General features: G+C 46.1%; 1 protein-coding gene across 1 annotated transcript in view; it reads right to left on the bottom strand.

The window, feature by feature from the left end:
- Nucleotides 1-21,242, bottom strand: part of LOC130358232 (retinal guanylyl cyclase 2-like) — a 95,904-nt gene that overhangs the window by 58,434 nt on the left and 16,228 nt on the right. The window contains exons 4-6 of the mRNA XM_056561165.1: nucleotides 5,599-5,683; nucleotides 3,662-3,758; nucleotides 633-749 (exon numbers count right to left, since the gene is read on the bottom strand). Of these exons, the coding sequence (XP_056417140.1) occupies nucleotides 633-749; nucleotides 3,662-3,758; nucleotides 5,599-5,683 (299 nt within the window). The remainder of the gene's footprint in view (nucleotides 1-632; nucleotides 750-3,661; nucleotides 3,759-5,598; nucleotides 5,684-21,242) is intronic.

Raw genomic sequence — 21,242 nt, 5'->3', positions numbered from 1 at the left:
TCTATGTTTGGAGGTGTTGGTGGAGCTCTATGTTTGGAGGTGTTGGTGGCGCCCTATGTTTGGAGGTGTTGGTGGCGCCCTATGTTTGGAGGTGTTGGTGGAGTTCTATGTTTGGAGGTGTTGATGGAGGTCTATGTTTGGAGATGTTGGTTGAGCTCTATGTTTGGGATGTTGGTGGAGTTCTATGTTTGGAGGTGTTGGTGGAGCTCTATGTTTGGAGGTGTTGGTGGAGTTCTATGTTTTTAGGTGTTGGTGGCGCCCTATGTCTGGAGGTGTTGGTGGATGTCTATGCTTGGAGGTGTTGGTGGAGCTCTATATTTGGAGGTGTTGGTGGATGTCTATGCTTTGAGGTGTTGGTGGAACGCTATGTTTGGAGGTGTTGGTGGAGCTCTATGCTTTGAGGTGTTGGTGGAGCACTATGTTTGGAGGTGTTGGTGGAGCTCTATGTTTGGAGGTGTTGGTGGAGGTCTATGCTTGGAGGTGTTGGTGGAGCTCTATGTTTGGAGGTATTGGTGGAGCTCTATGTTTGGAGATGGGGTCCATTGTGAGTTTTTGTTTGGTTATGTGACTTCTGTGTATATTCTTTATTTCACCTTTAGGGGGCGGAGCGTACATTGATTTCAGCACCTCACCTCATACACGGCCACGTTGGAGTTCTCGTAGTTGACAGACAGCGAGCGAGTGATAGATTTCAGGCTTTTGCAGTCAGAAACACTTTTGGTGTCACTTAAGTTATCAATATTCAGCTTCTATGGATAGGAATAAAGGGAAATGTGAGTCCAGGTCCAGGTCAAATGTAAAATTACATGGCGGTAAGTCACATGACATATTTATGCAGATTCTGTGATAACCATATGTCCTTGTAGGGCAAATAGAAAGCATCTGTATCACTAAGAATACAAAAACTCCACTTAAGGGAGTACTCCACTGGCCAGTGTTCGGAACATTTAGTTGCCAACGCTGTGTACGCTTTGCAGGTGTCGGCTACGCCCCCTTGTGCCATCTGGCCATGCCCCCTCAATGCAAGTCTATGGGAGGGGGGCGTGGCAGCCGCCACGCCCCCTCCCATAGACTTGCTTTGAGGGGGCGTGTCCAACCCATGCAGTGCGCACACAGCATTCGGAACTAAATGTTCCAAATGCTAGCCAGTGGAGTACCCCTTAAATAGTAGTAGTGCATCCGCAGGACACATGGGCCCAGCAGGGGGCTCACTTTGGGGAACAGTCATCGGCGCATCCGCAGCGGGAAATAAGCTGCGGATGTACTACGTGTGACCCCCACCATAAGGGTCTATTCACACGTGCAGGATCTGGCGCATATTTAATGCTACGGCTTTGAAGCTGTGTTCAATCATTTAGTCTACATTGAAATCTGCAGCTTCAAATCTGCGCAGATACTGTACATGTGAATACACCCCTAAAGCGTCCACAGTGAAGACAGAAGAAATGCACAGTTATGAGCCCTTTCCATGAACATATTAATATTATTATTATTACACAAGTCTCCTTTAGGATCCATTAGGATTTAATCCATGTCTCAGGGCTTATGATACAAATACAGACATAATTCCGGCCTAATGCGGATGGACATATGACAGCCTCATAATCTCTTCAGTCTGGAAAAGGCTCTACACAAGACGCTTTTATTTAAGGGATTCATAGAATTGTTACTGAGTATTCAGAATATTAATATATTTATGGTAAATTATGACTGGCGTATAGTGTAGACTTGTGAATGATGTGGCTATTAGAGAATGTTCGTGACGCCAGGACACCCACCACACTCCAAGGTAAACCACCAGGAAAATGATTCCTCAAGTGCCAGGTTAGGGAAACCACGTGCAACTTTGCTTGGAACAATTGCAGAGGCAAGAAGTCACAGTTGCATTCAAGGGCTTGCTGGGACTTGTTGACCAACTCTGACTTGACTAGACTTGTCTTTGGGAGCCGACTAACACTGACTTGTGCTGCTTCACAATAGGAATTCCTATTTTGGTGCTTACCGCCAGTGTGGACTATAATGGACAGGTGCGGCCTAAGGATTTTCACACCTCTATCCTTTGGGTGCTATGGGGCCTGTCAGACACTTCTATTGTCCCCAAAGCTTGACAAGACTGGACTGATGACCTGGTTGGTGGGATCTGTGTGAAGAGAGTAGTCGCTCTTGGGCCTGTCCCCATGAGGGGAGGGACAGGTCACACAGAAGATTACTTATCTCTCTCCTTTTTCACACTAAACCCTCAACTGACTGGACTAAACTCCTCCCTGTCTGGTCAGACCCAGGTGGAGGCAGGGCAGGAGGGCCCTGATTGGCTGGACTGCTCATGTTGTTTCTTACCCATCCTCACAAAGAAATAACATTAAAGGGGTATTCCAGGAAAAAAACTTTTTTTTTAATATCAACTGGCTCCAGAAAATTAAACAGGTTTGTATATTACTTCTATTAAAAAATCTTAATCCTTTCAATAATTATCAGCTGCTGAAGTTGAGTTGCTGTTTTCTGTCTGGCAACAGTGCTCTCTACCGACATCTCTGCTTGTCTCGAGAACTCGAGAGTAGAAGAGGTTTGCTATGGGGATTTGTTTCTAAACTGGGCGGTTCCATGAGACACATGTCATCAGAGAGCAGAAAAGAACAACTCAACTTCAGCAGCTCATAAGTACGAAAGGATTAAGATTTTTTAATAGAAGTAATTTACAAATCTGTTTAACTTTCTGGAGCCAGTTGATATATATAAAAAAGTTTTTTCCTGGATAACCCCTTTAACTTTTTACAAGACATGAAAGGTACAATGACAGTAGAAAGTGAGAAACACAATACCGGCATTTTTCATGGCATAAAACATTTAGACATGGAGCTGGAGTGGCAGAAGCGGGCACCATATAGTGACATCCACCTGACAGGGCAAGTAGACAAGGGTGTTCCACTCCAGGACACCACACATTATAATACGCAGAAGTAGAGTATCTGTCTGAAACGTTGTATCCATTAAGTAACAATCTATATACAATTGTAAAGGTGGAAATAAAAAGGAGAGGAGGAGGAGGAAAAAGAGAAGGATGGTGAAAGAAGGAGGAAGAGATGGGGAAAGAGAAGGAAGAGGAGGAGTAAATAAAGGAAAAGGAGGGAAAAGTAGATGAGATGGTGCAGGTAAAGAAAGGGGGGAAATGAGGAGAAAGAGGAGAAAAAGAAGCTGAAGATAAGAAGGAGGAAGAGATGAGAGGAAATAAAGGAAAAGGAGGAGGAAGTGATGGGGAGGAAGAGGAGGAGAAGAAAGAAGAGGAAGATGAGAAAAAGAAGGAGGAAATGGAGTAAGAAAAGAAGGAGGAAAAGAAGGAAGAGGAGAAGGAGGAAAAAAAGGAGAAGAAAAAGACGAGGAGGAAGAGAATGAGAGATGGGGAGAAAAGACGAAAAAGAAAAAAGTAAAAAGGAAGGGAGGACGAGAAGTACAAAGAGGATAAATTTAAAAAAAAAGATGTAAGAAGGACAGAGAATGAAGATGGAGAAGAAGAAAGATAAGGATCATGAATAAGAATTAAAAAATGATGATGAAGAAGAAGAAGAAAAGTAAAGTTAGGAATCAGATGATGGAGAAGAAGAACTAATCAGGAAAAGGGAAGAAGATGAGAAGAATGATAAGAAGATGGCTGCCCCCATCTCACCTTTATACTCAGCTTGGGGTTGATAAAGGTCAGGTCGTCCAGAGACAATAGGATTCTGTTGGGCCCCTTCACCAGCTGTATCTGCAGGAGGCTGTGCCTGTAATGTTATGGGATCAGTGACACTGTACAATGTCTTATAGATACTGACATTAAATCCTGTGTATTACCATTGCTATATCCCCCAAAACCCACACCCGGGGTACACTGGCCGTCACGCCCCCTCCCATAGACTAGCACTGAGGGGGCGAGGTCGTGACATCACATGGGGGCGGAGTTGTGACATCACGATACTTCGGCCCCGTGGTCATCACGCTACACACATGGAGCCTCCGGCGCTGCGGAGAGCTCCCAAAGGTGGGTGCGCAATGACAGATTGTGGGGGTCCCCAGCAGCAGATTCCCTGTGATCATACATCTTATCCCCTATCCTTTGCATAGGGGATAAGATGTATTAGGGCAGGAGTACCCCTTTAATCTTGAAAAAAAAAAAAAAACAGTCCATTAGATTTTCATGTTTTGAGGATTTGGAACAAGTAAAACAATGATTCCAGATTCAACCCCACAGATTATTTCATTGTGTCGTCAATCACAGATGAGCCACCGGCCCAGCTGGACCTATGAGTGTCAAAGGGGCTAAATCGTGTGTAAGAGATGGATTTACAGAGCTGTCATGAATGTAGCAGAATTACACAGGCCCAATGATCAAGAGTCAGATGGCCCTCGGTGTTATCAGAAAGAATTGCCCCCCAGTAAACATAGTGAATCCTCTCTGAGCGAACCACCCAAAAAAATGCAGTAAAAAAAAAAAATGGTGTTCCACAGTGTGGTCCTCTCAGAGAAGAAACAACATAGAGAGAATATAAGGACATGTAGAACCTATCATTAAAGGGGTACTCGGGTGGAAAACTTTTTTTTTTTTTTTTTTTAAATCAACTGGTGCCAGAAAGTTTAACAGATTTGTAAATTACTTCTATTAAAAAATCTTAACCCTTCTAGTACTTATTAGCAGCTGTATGCTACAGAGGAAATTATTTTCTTTTTGGAATACAGTGCTCTCTGCTGACATCACGAGCACAGTGCTCTCTGCTGACATCACTGTCCATTTTCGGAACTGTCCAGAGCAGCATATGTTTTCTATGGGGATTTTCTCCTACTCTGGACAGTTCTTAAAATGGACAGAGGTGTCAGCAGAGAGCACTGTGGTCATGATGTCAGCAGAGAGCTCTGTGTTCCAAAAAGAAAAGAATTTCCTCTGTAGTATTCAGCAGCTAATAAGTACTGGAAGGATTAAGATTTTTTTCATAGAAGTAATTTACAAATCTGTTTAACTTTCTGGCACCAGTTGATTTAAAAAAAAAAAAAAAAAAAAAAGTTTTCTACCGGAGTACCCCTTTAAAATATCTAATCTAGATGAATGTGAATAATCTTGAATACAAATCTCTGTACACCTTTGTGTCTCCATGGTTACAGACTACAAACAAACCCTGTGTAGTCTGATCCTATTTATGTACTGCCTCCTTTTCTTCTATTCTTTGTAGATTAAAAGGCTACTCCCGTGACCCGGCCTTCTGAACATCCGGTTCAGAAGGCTTGGAGCAGCGGCCGCAACGTCATGGCCTGGCCCCCTCGTACCGTCACGCCATGCCACCTCCATTGATGTCTATGGGAGGGGCCCTGGCCATGACATCGCGGCCGCTCTTCCAGACCTTCTGAGCCGGATGTTCAGAAGGCCGGGCCATGGGAGTAGCCCTTAAAAGAAAGGAGTAGAGTAACTCATGACTGCAGGCTCATCCCACTGTAACCATGGAGACATAAAGGCCTGCATTGGAGCTGTAAGCACAAAACGGCAGGACATTTTTTTAGCTAGGTTATTTGCTTTGTTTTCTTTTTTAGGTTCGACGGAACAATATAAATATTACAAAAAGGATAAATATTTACCTGATGAGGTAAGAGACACCAACGCCACATAAAGCCAAGGCGAACACCAAGCCGAACACCAGGATGACAATAGATGGTTCAATCCCTGAAATATTCAATATAATATAAATACAAAAAGTTTCAAATTTAATATTATAGACGTTATTATCTTTGAGAGGAGATATGGGTCCTTATTAAAGATCTGTATTCTTGCCGTAGAAGGCAAATAAATAAAAAAAGATATGGATTCATATAAGAATTTAATAAAATGGATCAGTCAACTAGAAAAATGTTCGATTGATGATCTGATCACTGGATCCCTCATGGATTACTAGAAATCTTTTTCATCTTCTGTGGCTTGGTATGGTTGGTATATCGACGACATCCTAATTATTTGTGGGACTGATGTCTTGGGTTTTGTTTTTAGAGGTTATACTATAAACGACCATCAAATTTGTTTCTGATTCAACGGTTGGTTCAGATCGAGCCCTACAATCCATGATTTTGGTCGGCAGGGCCATGAAGTGTTAGGAGTGATGGGAAGGTGCATAACATTTCGACTAACCTCCACACAGTAGACAGGGATGCAAAGCGTACCTCTTGTTTACTCTGTAAAAATAGGGGAACCTGTCAAAAGGACAGGAGTCCCTGCTTTATACTGGCTTTCAACCACAAGGTGAGCAAGTTTGTGGCGCAAGTTCCGCTCCAGAGTTGGAAACACATAGCTATATAGCCACAGGTTTAGTTGGTCTACTCACTGGGCCGGGCACAGAGAACTTGGCCCATCGATTATAAGGAGTTAAAGGGGTTGTCCGAAGTGACGTAATCAGCGTAGCTATTGGAGCTATGCCATTTGTGCAACTCTCAAGTCAATGGGAGTTAGGCAAATTGCATAACCTCTCCACTTTGGCTGAGCCTGTATAACAGTGTTTAATATTGTGTCCCCTCAAAATAACTCAACACAGCCATTAAAGGGGTCCTGGACATCTTATCCTCTATCCAAAGAAAAGGGGATAAGAGGTTTGATCTTAGGGGGTCTGACCGCTGGGACCCCTTGCTATCTCCGAGCCGCACCTCGGTGTTCTGAATATTTTTGTTCAGAACGCTAAGTTCGGTGGTTGTGGTTGTGACTTCACGCCACGCTCCCTCCATTTCTGTCTATGGAAGGAAGTGTGACAAGCAGCCAAAGTTGCTACCAACCCCCCCCCCCCCCCCCCATTGAACATGAATGGAGGGAGTATGGTGTGATGTCACAACCACAGGAGGCTCAAACTAAGCGTTCTGAACAGAAATGGTGGAGCCCAGAGATCACAGGGAGTCTGGCAGCAGGGATCAGACATCTTATCCCCTATCCTTTGAATAGGGGATAAGATGTCCAGGGCCGGAGTACCCCTTTAAGGTCTAAACCTTGGCAACAAAAGTGACTACACCCTTAAATGGAAATGTCCAAATTGGACCCAATTAACCATTTTCCCTCCTGGATGTCATGTGACTTAGTGTTACAAGGTCTCAGGTGTGAATGGGGAGCAGGTGTCCTGAATTTGGTGTTATCGTTCTCACACTCTCTAATACTGGTCACTGGACGTTCAAATAGCACCTCATAGCAACAATCTTTGTGAGAATTTAAAAAAAACAATTGTTGCTCTACATAAAGATGGCCTAGGGTATAAGAAGATTGTCAAGACCCTGAAACTGAGCTGCAGCACGGTGGGCAAGACCATACAGCACTTTCACAGGACAGGTGACACTCAGAACAGGCCCTGCCATGGTCGACCAAAGTTGAGTGCACATGTTCAGCGTCATATTTAGAAGTTTGGAGATGTATGGCAAACTTCAAGAAGGATAGGAATTCCAGCGCTGACCAAGGAGGAGGCAATGGAGCCAGGTGTGTAACGAACAGATTTAGCCCAATGCAACGCGTTTCACCGCGCTTGCGCGGTTTCATCAGGCCTGATGAAACCGCGCAAGCACGGTGAAACGCGTTACATTGGACTAAATCTGTTCATTACACACCTGGCTCCATTGTCTCCTCCTTGGTCAGCGCCGGAATTCCTATCCTTCTTGAAGTTTGCCATACATCTCCTTACTGTTTTTTGGAAGGCTGCAGACCGGGATCATCTTATCAAATGCATATCCTGGTTGTGTGGGAGTGCACACAACCTGGCAGGGTGAGCCTTTACCTTTTCCCTCCCCTCCCACACACCTGTGATCCCGTTGTCTAAGTATCATTCAACAGCTATATAGAGCGGTTCTCCCTCTTTCAGTTGTCACTTGCATGCAGGGAGTGAGGAAAATACATCATTTAGCCATCCTCTCTGGCTCTGTCCAAGTCCCTCTTTGAAAGCAGCCCCCACCCTCCTGAGAGACACAGACCATGTATTCTCTGTCCTGCACTGATGACTCATTCTCTCTTTAGTACTGAGAATTGGGAGGTGTGTGCAGCCTCAGCCAATCACACACTGAACTTCTCCCTGCTGCTCAGAGCTGGAGGGTGGGATATGAAGAATATCAAGCAGCCAGAGAAGACCAGGGCCACAGGAGCCATGCGTGTCAGACAGGATCATTTACAGGAAGTATGGTGGCTTTAGAGCTTTTTGTTATTTATATATAATTATTTTTTACCTGGAGTACCCCTTCAAAGGGTTTGATATATTATAGATTAATGTATGCAGAATAACTTTCCAATAGCATGTTATTAAAAAATATGCTTCTTTCTATTTAATATTCCACTGAAAAAAATACCACTAGGGGTCTCCCTACCAGTCCTGGCCGCAAGCCTTTTTTTTTTTTTTATAGATTTCAGACTCATGCTGGAGTCCTAAATCTCAGACTGCAGCCGGGACACAGACAAGCTCAGCACTGCTCCATGGCAGGGATGAATTTTGTGCAGCCGCTTGGAAACACCACACACTTGTGCTGCACTGCATAAAAACCTATCTGCACTAATGGTAAATTCACCCCAATGTGTGCACTGACTGTTTTTCAATACACTTTGTAACAATAAACAAAAATGTACCAAAATACAGCATTTTTAAACTCATTTTATAGAAAAAAAAGTATATATATATATATATATATATATATATATATATATATAAATACAACAACTCATTTTATACTATGTGAACATAGCCGAAAATAAAAACTGTAAAAACAATTGCTGCCCATAGCAACCAATCACAATAAAACTTTTATTTTGCCAGAACATTTAAAGGAAAACTGTCACCAGTGTCGTCACCTGCACTAACCTGTCAGTACCGACAGGTAGTGCAGCTGACACTGGTGACAATGGTACTTACCTTGTCCCGTTCCGTGGCGGGGATCTCCTGTAATCTCTTCATTAGCTTCGCTCCGGGAATGGGTGGAGCTTACTGACGTCACCGCTGCTGTTCTCCCGTGCAGGTGACACTGGTGAGAGATTTCCTTTAAAGAGATGAAAGCTGTGCTCTGATTGGTTGCTATGGGCAACGGGCAACAAAGTCAATTAATTTTTTGGACGGTTTTGATCAATGAGGCCCAATGGCTGTAAACAATCCAGCTGGAACAAAAAAACGATGTGTCATGAGGGTGGGGCACGCAAAGATGATGCTCAGTCTTATTTTTGGAAGCCTGCTTAAAAAGAAGCACCCCGCACCCAAATAACGGTCTTGGTGGTAACTCTACTGAAGCCTGCAGAGGCCTGAGGACACTGGCAGTTCAAGTCACATGACCAGGGCCGGACTGGCCTACCAGGCTATCGGGAAAACTCCCAGTAGGCCGGCTGCCCAGAGGGCCGCCAGGGGCTGGCCGTATGAGGCCACCAGGCGGCCACTCCCTCACACTAGCACACAAGGTCCTGACTTTAGTGTCAGGACCTTGTGTGCAGCGGCTGAAGAGTGGTGGAGCTAAGAGCTATCAGCTCACCCCCCTGCCACTCATTCCAGTACCTGCACATCGGGAGAGGTCTGCTCGTAACATCATGGTGCCGCCGGTGCCATGACATACGGTACGTGCGGCCTGGACCCAGATGGAATGATTCTGCGTGAGCGCGGTGGGAAGGTGAGTTTTATTTTGTTGTTTTATTTTTATAAAGAAACCTACTTAGCTAATATAGAAGTAAAGGGGGGACTACCTGCCTATCTCCCTACCTACCTATGGGGGGGGGGGGTACCTAAAGGGGGCTGGTGCTTTTAATACTACCTAAAGAGGACTGCTTGTTGTTACTACCTAAAGGGGGCTTCTGCTATTGTAATAGTAATAGCAGAATTCCCCTTTAGGTAGTAACAGCAGCAGTTTCCTTAAAGCCTACCCGTCAGATCCAACCAAAAAACATTTTTTTTAAATATATCACTCAGTACCTAATCCTGACCATGTACATCTAATTTAATGTGTCTAGCACCTTTATTATTTTTTTATTACACTTTTAATTTAGCTCACTAGTCTGATTTCCTCTCAAAGGGAGGGGGCGTGGCCTCACTGTGCAGGTCTCCGCCCCCTCCCTCAGTATGCTGTCTGCTCACATCTCCCTTAGCATTAGCAAAACTACAACTCCCAGCTTGTCCTCACTGACAGTAGTTGGACCCAAGCTGACAGTGGGAGGAGTTTTCCTCCAGCTCTGAGCACTGCGCTCACAGCTGTCAATCAGGGAAGTGTGTCCATGACATAGGTGAAGATGCATGGACACAGCAGGACTAGGATGTGTCCAAGCAGGCAGGGGGGGGCAGTTGTTTGACTGGCTTTTTCACTATGAAATACTGAAAATTTTCTAATGAAAGCAATTGCAAAACCTATTGGTTATACATGCTTTACAACATATGAAGAGTTTTTGTGTCTGACAGTGCCCATATAAGGTAGTGGTCCTTAAAGTGGTACTTCGGTGGAAAACATTTTTATTATTTTTTTATTTTTATTCAACTGGTGCCAGAAAGTTAAACAGATACTGTAAATGACTTCTATAAAAAAAAATATTTACCCTTACAGTACTTTTTAGCAGCTGTATGATACAGAGGAAATTCTTTTCTATTTGAATTTCTTTTTTGTCTTGTCTACAGTGCTCTCTGCTGACACCTGATGTCCGTGTCAGGAACTGTCCAGAGCAGCATAGGTTTGCTAAGGGGATTTTCTTCTGCTCTGGACACTTCCTGATATGGGCATCAGGTGTCAGCAGAGAGCACTGTGGACAAGACAAAAAAGAAATTCAAATAGAAAAGAATTTCCTCTGTAGCATACAGCTGCTAAAAAGTACTGTAAGGGTTAATTTTTTTTTTTTTTTTACAGAAGTCATTTACAAATCTGTTTAACTTTCTGCAACCAGTTGATTTAAAAAAAAAAAGAGGTCATGAAAAAATAGACAAAATAACTGAACGTAACGGATGATAACGGATGATAACGGATGATAGCGGATGACCAATGTCCGTTATTTTAACAGGGATTCTGTCTAAATAACTAACATGTTCCATCCGTTATCACCCGTTATTTCATCCGTCATGCACCGTTATAGTCAATTATTTTATGCCTGTTATTTTATTTCCATGTTCTGAGCATGCGCAGTACAAATAACGGCTCATAACGGGCACTAACAGATGTCAATTGTGAACATCCGGCACCCATAGACTTCAATGTTAAAATTTCAGCGTCCGTTATTCCACCATTATTTTTGACGGCACAAAAATTAGTGGATGCACCGTCTTTTGTGCCATCAAAAATAATGGCCGTTAGTCACGACGGGACATAACTAGTGCTGAAGGATGGTCAAAGAATCCCATTGACATGAATGGGATTTTTGACGGCCATTTTAGGGACTTTCAGACAGGAGTTCATGACGGGAGTTTTTACAGGTGACCAATGGTAGTGTAAAAGGGGCCTTAGTTTGTGTGCCTCCAGCTGTTTTCCAACTCCTACAGTTTTTGTATTTTATTATTTTGACAACGCTGCCCCATGTGTCCCCGTTTTATTTTTCCCCAATTAGGTTCTGTTCTTGCTGCTTGTAAACAGATTACAAACAGTGGATGTCAATAGGATTTTTTTGCGTTTTTATTAAAATTATTAGGTAAGAGAGAGCAGGAGAGAGAGGAGGGGTTGAGGAGGAGGGAGGCACGGAGGGACAGGAAATTGTAGCATTGCAACATGGGGAATGATGATTTTTACGTCGTCCTCCTCACCACCACAACCAGGAAGTGGCAGAAAATACAGGGCCCCGCAGTGGGAGAATGGCTGGACCAATTTAAGAAATAAGTACATGCGCAGAGAGGTACAGCCATGGGGAACATTTGGAAGGTATACATTTTTTAATCGGAGTACTACTTTAAGGGGACTGCTGCTGCTACTATCTGAAGAAGGAATGCTACTACCACTACCTAAAGGGGGGGGGGGGGCTTCTACTTCTACTACCTGAAGTCGGATGCTGCTACTACTACCTAAAGGTGCCTTCTATTACTTCCTAAAACCTATTTACAGGGGGCTACTATCTACAGTGGGCCCTACCTACTGGGAGTAACCCTTACTTATGGGGGACTGCTACAGCGTACACGGAGTAACCACCTACAGTAGAAAACGATCTACCTATTTCGGGCACCTCTATAATGGGGGAAACCACATGAAGGGACCTGTGTACCTACTGGAGCGAACTATCTACACTGCTCAAAAGAATTAATGGAACACTAAGATAACTGAATGAGTGAACTAATCGTATGAAATACTTTCATCTTTACATAGTTGAATGCGCTGACAACAAAATCACACAAAAATTATCAATGGAAATCAAATGTATGAACCCATGGAGGTCTGGATATGGAGTCACACTCAAAATCACAGTGGAAAACCCCACTACAGGCTGATCCTACTTTATGTAATGTCCTTAAAACAAGTCCCAATGAGGCTCAGTAGTGTGTGTGGCCTCCACGTGCCCGTATGACCTCCCTACAACGCCTGGGCATGCTCCTGATGAGGGGGAGGATGGTCTCCTGAGGGATGTCCTCCCAGACCTGGACTAAAGCATCTTCCAACTCCTGGACAGTCTGTGGTGGATGGAGCGAAACGTCCCAGATGTGCTCAATCGGATTCAGGTCTGGGGAATGGGCGGGCCAGTCCATAGCATCGATGCCATCTTCTTGCAGGAACTGCTGACACACTCCAGCCACATGAGGTCTAGCATTGTCCTGCATTAGGAGGAACCCAGGGCCAACCGCACCAGCATATGGTCTCACAAGGGGTCTGGGGGGTCTCATCTCGGTACCTAATGGCAGTCAGGCTACCTCTGGCAAGCACATGGAGGGCTGTGCAGCCCCCAAAGAAATGCCACCCCACATCATTACTGACCCACCGCCAAACCGCTCATGCTAGAGGATGTTGCAGGCAGCAGAACGTTCTCCACGGCATCTCCAGACTCTGTCACATCTATCACATGTGCTCAGTGTGAACCTGCTTTCATCTGTGAAGAGCACAGAGCGTCAGTGGGGAATTTGCCAATGTGGTGTTCTCTGGCAAATGCCAAACGTCCTGCACGGTGTTGGGCTGTTAACACAACCCCCACCTGTGGACATCGGGCCCTCATCGGGCCCTTTGTTTCTGACCATTTGAGTGGACACATGCACATTTGTGGCCTGCTGGAGGTCATTTTGCAGGGCTCTGGCAGTGCTCCTCCTTGCACAAAGGCGGAGGTAGCGCTCCTGCTGCTGGGTTGTTGCCCTCCTACGGCCTCCTCCACGTCTCCTGATGTACTGGCCTGTCTCCTGGTAGCACCTCCATGCTCTAGACACTACGCTGACAGACACAGCAAACCTTCTTGCCACAGCTCGCATTGATGTGCCATCCTGAATGAGCTGCACTACCTGAGCCACTTGTGTGGGTTGTAGACTCCGTCTCATGCTACCACTAAAGTGAAAGCACCGCCAGCATTCAATAGCGACCAAAACATCAGCCAGGAAGCATAGGAACTGAGAAGTGGTCTGTGGCCACCACCATTCCTTTATTGGGGTGTCTTGCTAATTGCCTATAATTTCCACCTGTTGTCTGTTCCATTTGTACAACAACATGTGAAATTGATTGTCAATCAGTGTTCTTCCTGAGTGGACAGTGGGATTTCACAGAAGTGTCATTGACTTGGAGTTACATTGTGTTGTTTAAGTGTTGCCTTTATTTATTTATTTTGAGCACTGTACTTAATGAGGGGGGGGGGGGGGACCTACCTACCTACCTACCCAACCCACATATCTACCTACTCTACTGTGTAGGACACTAATTAGGTTATTATTATTGTATAGCGCTCTACAGGTGCTGGAAAAGTGGGAGTCTAAAATATTTGTGAGGCCGAGACGAGTTGTGGCTAGAATAAATCCTCATGACAGTCTGAGCCGGATGGAAAGTGACCAACACCGATCAGATAAGATATCACAGGATGTAACAGTATGCAATCACTTATATGGTCTGCAGAGCCTGTGTAGAGCTGATATCTACCACTATATGGTCACTGTATAGAGGGCATATTTCTGGTATTATTGGCAATATTGGTATCAGTATACAGGATTTGGTCAGTAACAGTTTGATTGTAATATGTATGGTAATAACGTTCCTCCTTGTATGCTGGCATTATTGGTAATATTCATCTTGTTATACAAGATTTGGTCAGTAACAGTATGATGGTAATATGTATGGTAATAATATTCCCCCTTGTTTACTGGTATTATTGGTATTATTGATCTCAGTATACAGGATTTGGTCAGTAACAGTATGATGGTAATATGTATAGTGATAATATTCACACACACACACACACACACACACACATATATATGTAAATATAAGTAATTTGGCTCCAATATAGTTAAATACAGTAGTGATTTATTTCCTTGATAGATATATAGTCTATTGTAAAGGGATAAATCTGGCTGTGGGGCTGGTATGCAATCACTTCCAGGGTTGGTTTTCATTTCCAGTCCGGCCCTGCACAAGACTATGATGCTGTTTTGTGGCCCAAAAAAATGCAAGAAAAAAAACGCCAAAAAAAACGCCACAGCATTTTTTTTCTTGTGTTTTTTCTGGCGTTTTTTTAAATTTGAGTGGAAATTACATTTTTGGCCCCTTTGGCGTATTTTTGGTACCCAAAATTTGTTGAGTACCAAAAAAAAAAAAAAAAAAAAAAAAAGAATGCAGTGGTGATGAAAAAAAAATGTATTTAATGAAATTAATATTTTTTATAATGAAATTTTAATACATGTTTGATAAAGTGTGTGTGTTTCACTTTTTTTTCCCATTTTTTAGGTAGTACTACTACTCCCAGCATGGAACACACTATTCCATTATGGGAGTAGTAGTACCTGTACTAATAGACAGATCGCCCCGGGTGTAAGTCGTGACACCCGATGCAATCGTCCTTAATATAGCAGAGATGCGGAGCGGCTCTATACAGCGCTCACACCTCTGCACTATACTCCAGTGATGGGAATAGAACATCACTCATTCATATTTTCCGCCCAGAGTTGTGATTGGCCGGATGGTTGCAGCCAATCCCAACTCTGAGGGAAATATGAATGAGTGATGTTCTATTCACATGACTGGCCGGAGTATAGTGCACAGATGCGAGCGCTGTATAGAGCCGCTCCATCTCTGCAATAGATAGGACGATCGCATCGGGTGTCAGGAGTGACACCCACTGTTATGTGTCCTTATCTGCAGGTACTACTACTCCCAACATGGAGCACACTCTGCTCCATGCTGGGAGCTGTAGTACCAGCATTAATAGAGAGATCACAGCAGGTGTAACTTCGTTTCATCAGCCTTGAATTGGACATTGTATGTAATGCTTCAGGACTGCATACGGCCCAGTGGCCATTTTGCTCCACTCCCTAAGGGGACAGACATCGAGGGCGATGTGATCACATGATACCCAGAGTTCCAGAGACACAGGCAACCAGCTACCAATGGGCTTTAGTCCAGCCCACTGATAGATAAGGGGCTGTAGTCTCCACATTCGCTCACTTTAGTTCCAGCAAGCAAATCAAGCATCAGTCCTGTACAAGTTCAGTCCAGTCCAGCTAGGCCAAAGCCTACAAACCTGCAGCCACATCTAATCTGTAAGTCTTCTATGTCTACAAGTCAAGTCTCCAATGTCCCTACCAAAGTCATAACAGTAGCACAGTGGCCGCATCATCATTATTAACACTATACGTCCTAGCAAACCTGAGAGGTTCCCTGTGTCCCGGTCACCTCTGTGGAAGGAATGTAAGAAATGCAATAGAGCCTTCTTCAGTAAAGTGCCAGTTGCATCAAAACCTGCTTTGGACTCTCATTTACTATATATGCCATTTTGGGTATGTTGTCGGCGGTGCCCTACACCAAACAACCACATGCTGGTGTCACGAACACTAGGGGTTAACAACATTTTGCACCAGGGGTTAATACTAGGGATCAACCGATATCGTTTTTTTAGGGCCGATACCGATACCGATAATCGGTGCAGGTTAGGGCCGATAACTTATACCGATATTCCGGTATAAGTTATCGGCTATTTAACCCCCTGCGACACCGCTGCAGATCATTGATTTAAAGCGGGCGCTTTAAATCAATGATCTGCAGTGGCTTTTGCGGGGCCATAGGCCGCCACCGCCACCACCCGCTTCTCTCCCCTACCTGCCAGGGTGCTCCGGGCCATCCATCCATCGTTCCTGTAGTGTCCGGGGGCGTTCCGGGTGGAGGGTGGTCCGGTCCGGGCTGTCCTTCTTCTCCGGTGGGCCTCTTCTCCACTCCGGGCAGGCTCCGGCTTAGTACGCTGCATAGACGTCGCTGCGCAGTGACGCCCGTGCGCAGCGACGCACCTGACGTCACGGCGTAGCGGCGTCTATGCAGCGTACTAGGCCGGAGCCTGCCCGGAGTGGAGAAGATGACCGTAGGAGAAGAAGGACAGCCCGGACCGGACCACCCTCCACCCGGAACGCCCCCGGACACTACATGAAGGAAGGATGGCCTGGACCACCCCCATTACGGGTAAGTTTAATTTTTTTATTCACTCGGAGGGTGGGGGAGGGGCCCGACCGGTATAGCGGTATGGGAAAAAATCCATAACGGTATACCGCCTAGCATCACGGTGGGGGGTGCGACGCGGTGCGGTGCGGCGGGTCGAGGGGGTGGCGGTCGCGGTGCGGTGGGGGCGGTGCGGGGGGCGGGGCATTATTGGCTTATCGGCAAGATAATTGCCGATACCGATAATGCCCAAAATCGTGATTATCGGACGATAATATCGGCCATACCGATAATCGGTCGATCCCTAGTTAATACCATCCAACCCCACCACTTTCACTGCTACAGCCGTGGTATCGCCATTCACCCGGTGATCCACCACACCTGTTACCTTCAGTAATGACCCCACCCCTGTGCCAGTCACTACACTGATGTCTCCCCCTGTGCCAGTCACTACACTGATGTCTTCCCCTGTGTCAGTCACTACACTGATGTCTCCCCCTGTGTCAGTCACTACACTGATGTCTCCCCCTGTGTCAGTCACTACACTGATGTCTCCTCCTGTGTCCGTCACTACACTGATGTCTCCCCCTATGTCTGTCACTACAGTGATGTCTCCTCCTGTGTCAGTCACTACTCTGATGTCTCCTCCTCTGTCCATCACTACACTGATGTCTCCTCCTCTGTCCGTCACTACACTGATGTCTGCTCCTGTGTCAGTCACTACACTGATGTCTCCCCCTGTGTCAGTCACTACACTGATGTCTCCCCCTGTGTCAGTCACTACAATGATGTTTCCTCCTGTGTCAGTCACTACACTGATGTCTCCTCCTGTGTCAGTCACTACTCTGATATCTCCTCCTCTGTCCGTCACTACACTGATGTCTCCCCATGTGTCATTCACTACACTGATGTCTCCTCCTGTGTCAGTCACTACACTGATGTCTCCCCCTGTGTCAGTCACCACACTGATTTCTCCCCCTGTGTCAGTCACTACACTGATGTCTCCCCCTGTTTCAGTCACTACACTGATGTCTCCCCCTGTCTCAGTCACTACACTGATGTCTTCCCCTGTATCAGTCACTACACTGATGTCTTCCCCCTGTGTCAGTCACTACACTGATGTCTCCTGTTACGCCGAGCGCTCCGAGTCCCTGCTCCTCCCCGGAGCGCTCGCGGCCTTCTCCTCTCTGCAGCGCCCCGGTCAGACCCGCTGACCGGGGGAGCGCTGCACTGACATTAATGACGGGGATGCGATTCGCATAGCGGGACGTGCCCGCTCGCGAATCGCATCCCAAGCCACTTACCTGTCCCAGTCCCCGGCTGTCACGTTCTGGCGCACGCGGCTCCGCTCTCTAGGACGCACACCAGCTCTCTAAGATTTAAAGGGCCAGTGCACCAATGATTGGTGCCTGGCCCAATCAGTCTAATTAGCCTCCACCTGCTCCCTGCTCATATAACCTCACTTCCCCTTCACTGATTGGCCGGATCTTGTTGCCTTGTGCCAGAGAAAGCGTTTTGTGTATGTCCCAAGCCAGTGTTCCAGACCTCCTGCCGTTGCCCCTGACTACGATCCTTGCTGCCTGCCCTGACCTTCTGCTACGTCCGACCTTGCTCTTGCCTAATCCCTTGTACCGCGCCTATCTCAGCAGTCAGAGAGGTTGAGCCGTTACCGGTGGATATGACCTGGTTGCTACCGCCGCTGCAAGGCCATCCTGCTTTGCGGCGGGCTCTGGTGAATACCAGTAGCAACTTAGAACCGGTCCACCGGTACGGTCCACGCCAATCCCTCTCTGACACAGAGGATCCACCTCCAGCCTGCCGAACCCTGACACTCCCCCTGTGTCAGTCACTTCACGGATGTCTCCACCTCTGCCAGTCACTACACTGATGTCTCCCCTTTCTCAGTCACTACACTGATGTCTCCCCCTTTGTCAGTGACTATACTGATGTCTTCTCCTGTGTCAGTCACTACACTGATGTCTCCTCCTGTGTCAGTCACTACACTGATGTCTCCTACTGTGTCAGTCACTACACTGATGTCTTCCCTTTGTGTCAGTCACTACACAGATGTCTCCCTGTGTCATTCACTACACTGATGTCTCCTCCTGTGTCAGTCACTACCCTTATGTCTCCTCCTGTGTCAGTCGCTACACTGATGTCTCCTCCTGTGTCCGTCACTACACATGTCTCCTCCTGGGTCAGTTGCTACACTGATGTCTCCCCCTGTGTCAGTCACCACACTGATTGCTCCCCCTGTGTCAGTCACTACACTGATGTCTCTCCCTATGTCAGTCACTACACTGATGTCTCCCCCTGCGTCAGTCACCACACTGATGTCTCCTCCTGTGTCAGTCATTACTCTAATGTCTCCTCCTGTGTCAGTCACTACACTGATGTCTCCTCCTCTTTCAGTCCCTACACTGATGTCTCCCCCTGTGTCAGTCACTTCCCTGATGTCTCCTCCTGTGTCAGTCACTACACTGATGTCTCTCCACTGTGCCAGTCGCTACACTGATGTCTCCACCTTTGTCAGTCACTACACTGATGTCTCCTCCTCTTTCAGTCTCTACACTGATGTCTCCTCCTGTGTCAGTCACTACACTGATGTCTCCCACTGTTCCAGTCACTAAATCGATGTCTCCTGCTGTGTCAGTCACTACACTGATGTCTCTCCCTGAGCCTGTGACTTCACTGATGTCTCCCCTTGTGTCAGTCACTACACTGATGTCTCCCCCTTTGTCAGTGATTACACTGATGTCTCCTCCTGTGTCAGTCACTACACTGATGTCTCCCCCTGTGTCAGTCACTACACTGATGTCTCCTCCTGTGTCAGTCACTACACTGATGTCTCTCCCTGTGTCAGTCACCACACTGATGTCTCCTCCTGTGTCAGTCACTACACTGATGTCTCCCCCTGTGTCAGTCACTACACTGATGTCTCCCCCTGCGTCAGTCACCACACTGATGTCTCCTCCTGTGTCAGTCATTACTCTGATGTCTCCTCCTGTGTCAGTCACTACACTGATGTCTCCCCCTGTGTCAGTCACTACACTGATGTCTCCTCCTGTGTCAGTCATTACTCTAATGTCTCCTCCTGTGTCAGTCACTACACTGATGTCTCCCCCTTTGTCAGTGACTACACTGATGTCTCCTCCTGTGTCAGTCACTACACTGATGTCTCCTCCTGTGTCAGTCACTACACTCATGTCTCCTCCTGTGTCAGTCATTACTCTGATGTCTCCTGTGTCAGTCACTACACTGATGTCTCCTCCTCTTTAAGTCCCTACACTGATATCTCCCCTCTATACCAGTCACTACACTGATGTCTCCCCCCTATACCAGTCACTACACTGGCTAACAGTCTCTAAGGGCTGGCTAACAGTCTCTAAGGTTGTAGGAGTCTCTGAGGTTCTTTTTTTCTACTTTGAACAGACTTGGTACAAATCTTAGCAGGAGGTGTCGGTCTACAGTAAACTGCAACATTTCATTCAAGAAGCTGCAGAACAATTCGTAAGAGCTTTAGTCTTCTCTGTGTAAGGTCAATGTCCAAAACAAAAAAGCAAGAGTAGCAAGGCTAACAAGACATCCAGGTGGAACATCTATATTCACCACAGAACCATCACCATGCAACCCTGAATCAGCAATATGACTGATCAGATACCGTCCTATGAACAGAGGCGCTAACAGCGGAGTCCTGGACAAAGCTGTCTAGACAAGACGGGATCTATTTAGAGATAAGTAAATCAGTTTAGAACAGTTTAGAAACCGATTTGGTCTGAATTTCCCCCAAAATTAAATAGTCCAGATCTATCACTGAGAGCAAATGATCAGAGAGCAAATGATTAAAGATAATTCAACATAGAGGCCCATGAGTAGAACCATCTCATCACAGAACCACACAACCTACTAAAACCTAACATTTACAAAATGCATTAAAGGGGTACTACCGTGCTGACAACTTATCCCCTATCTAAAGGATAGGGGACAAGTTGCCTGATCGATCGGGGTCCCGCCGCTGGGGACCCCTGCGATCTCGCTCTCATCAGGCCTCGGAGTGAACATCTGCTCTGGGTCTGATGACGGGGTCGGTGATCGTGATGTCACAGCTCCGCCCCCGTGTGATGTCACGCTCCGCCCCTCAATGCAAGTCTATAGCAGGGGGCGAGACAGCTGTCTCACCCCCTGCCATAGACTTACATTGAGAGGGCGGAAGCTTGACGACACGATTCTCCGGCCCCCGTGATGAGCAGTTATCAGACCCGGAGCGATGTTCGATCCGGGGCCTGATGAGAGCGGGGTGCTGAGTGCGAGATCGCGGGGGTCCCCAGCGGCGGGACCCCGCATAATCAGGCAACTTATCCCCTATCCTTTAGATAGGGGATAAGTTGTCAGCACGGTAGAACCCCTTTAATAATAAATCATTTTTCTGAGCAATTGACAAATTCAATACAAGAGTTCCCCGGGGTGTATGAAACATGTTGATAGGGATATTCAAGTAACAAAAGAGGACTGCAGCACTCCAAACAAAATTAAAGATGAAAAAAGTTGAATTTATTTCATCCCAAGGACAGAGGTGTTGAGGCGGTTTGGGATGCCACACAGCACGATTTTTCTCCAGCTAAAATAGACTTCATCTTATCTAGGCTATATACAGTGGTCCCTTAAGTTACAATATTAATCGGTTCCAGGACGACCATTGTTGATACCATAACTCTATGGAAACCTGGTAA

This window comes from Hyla sarda, chromosome 2, assembly GCF_029499605.1.
Source record: "Hyla sarda isolate aHylSar1 chromosome 2, aHylSar1.hap1, whole genome shotgun sequence".
NCBI lineage: Eukaryota > Metazoa > Chordata > Amphibia > Anura > Hylidae > Hyla > Hyla sarda.
This window is presented reverse-complemented; position numbering and strand designations above follow the sequence as displayed.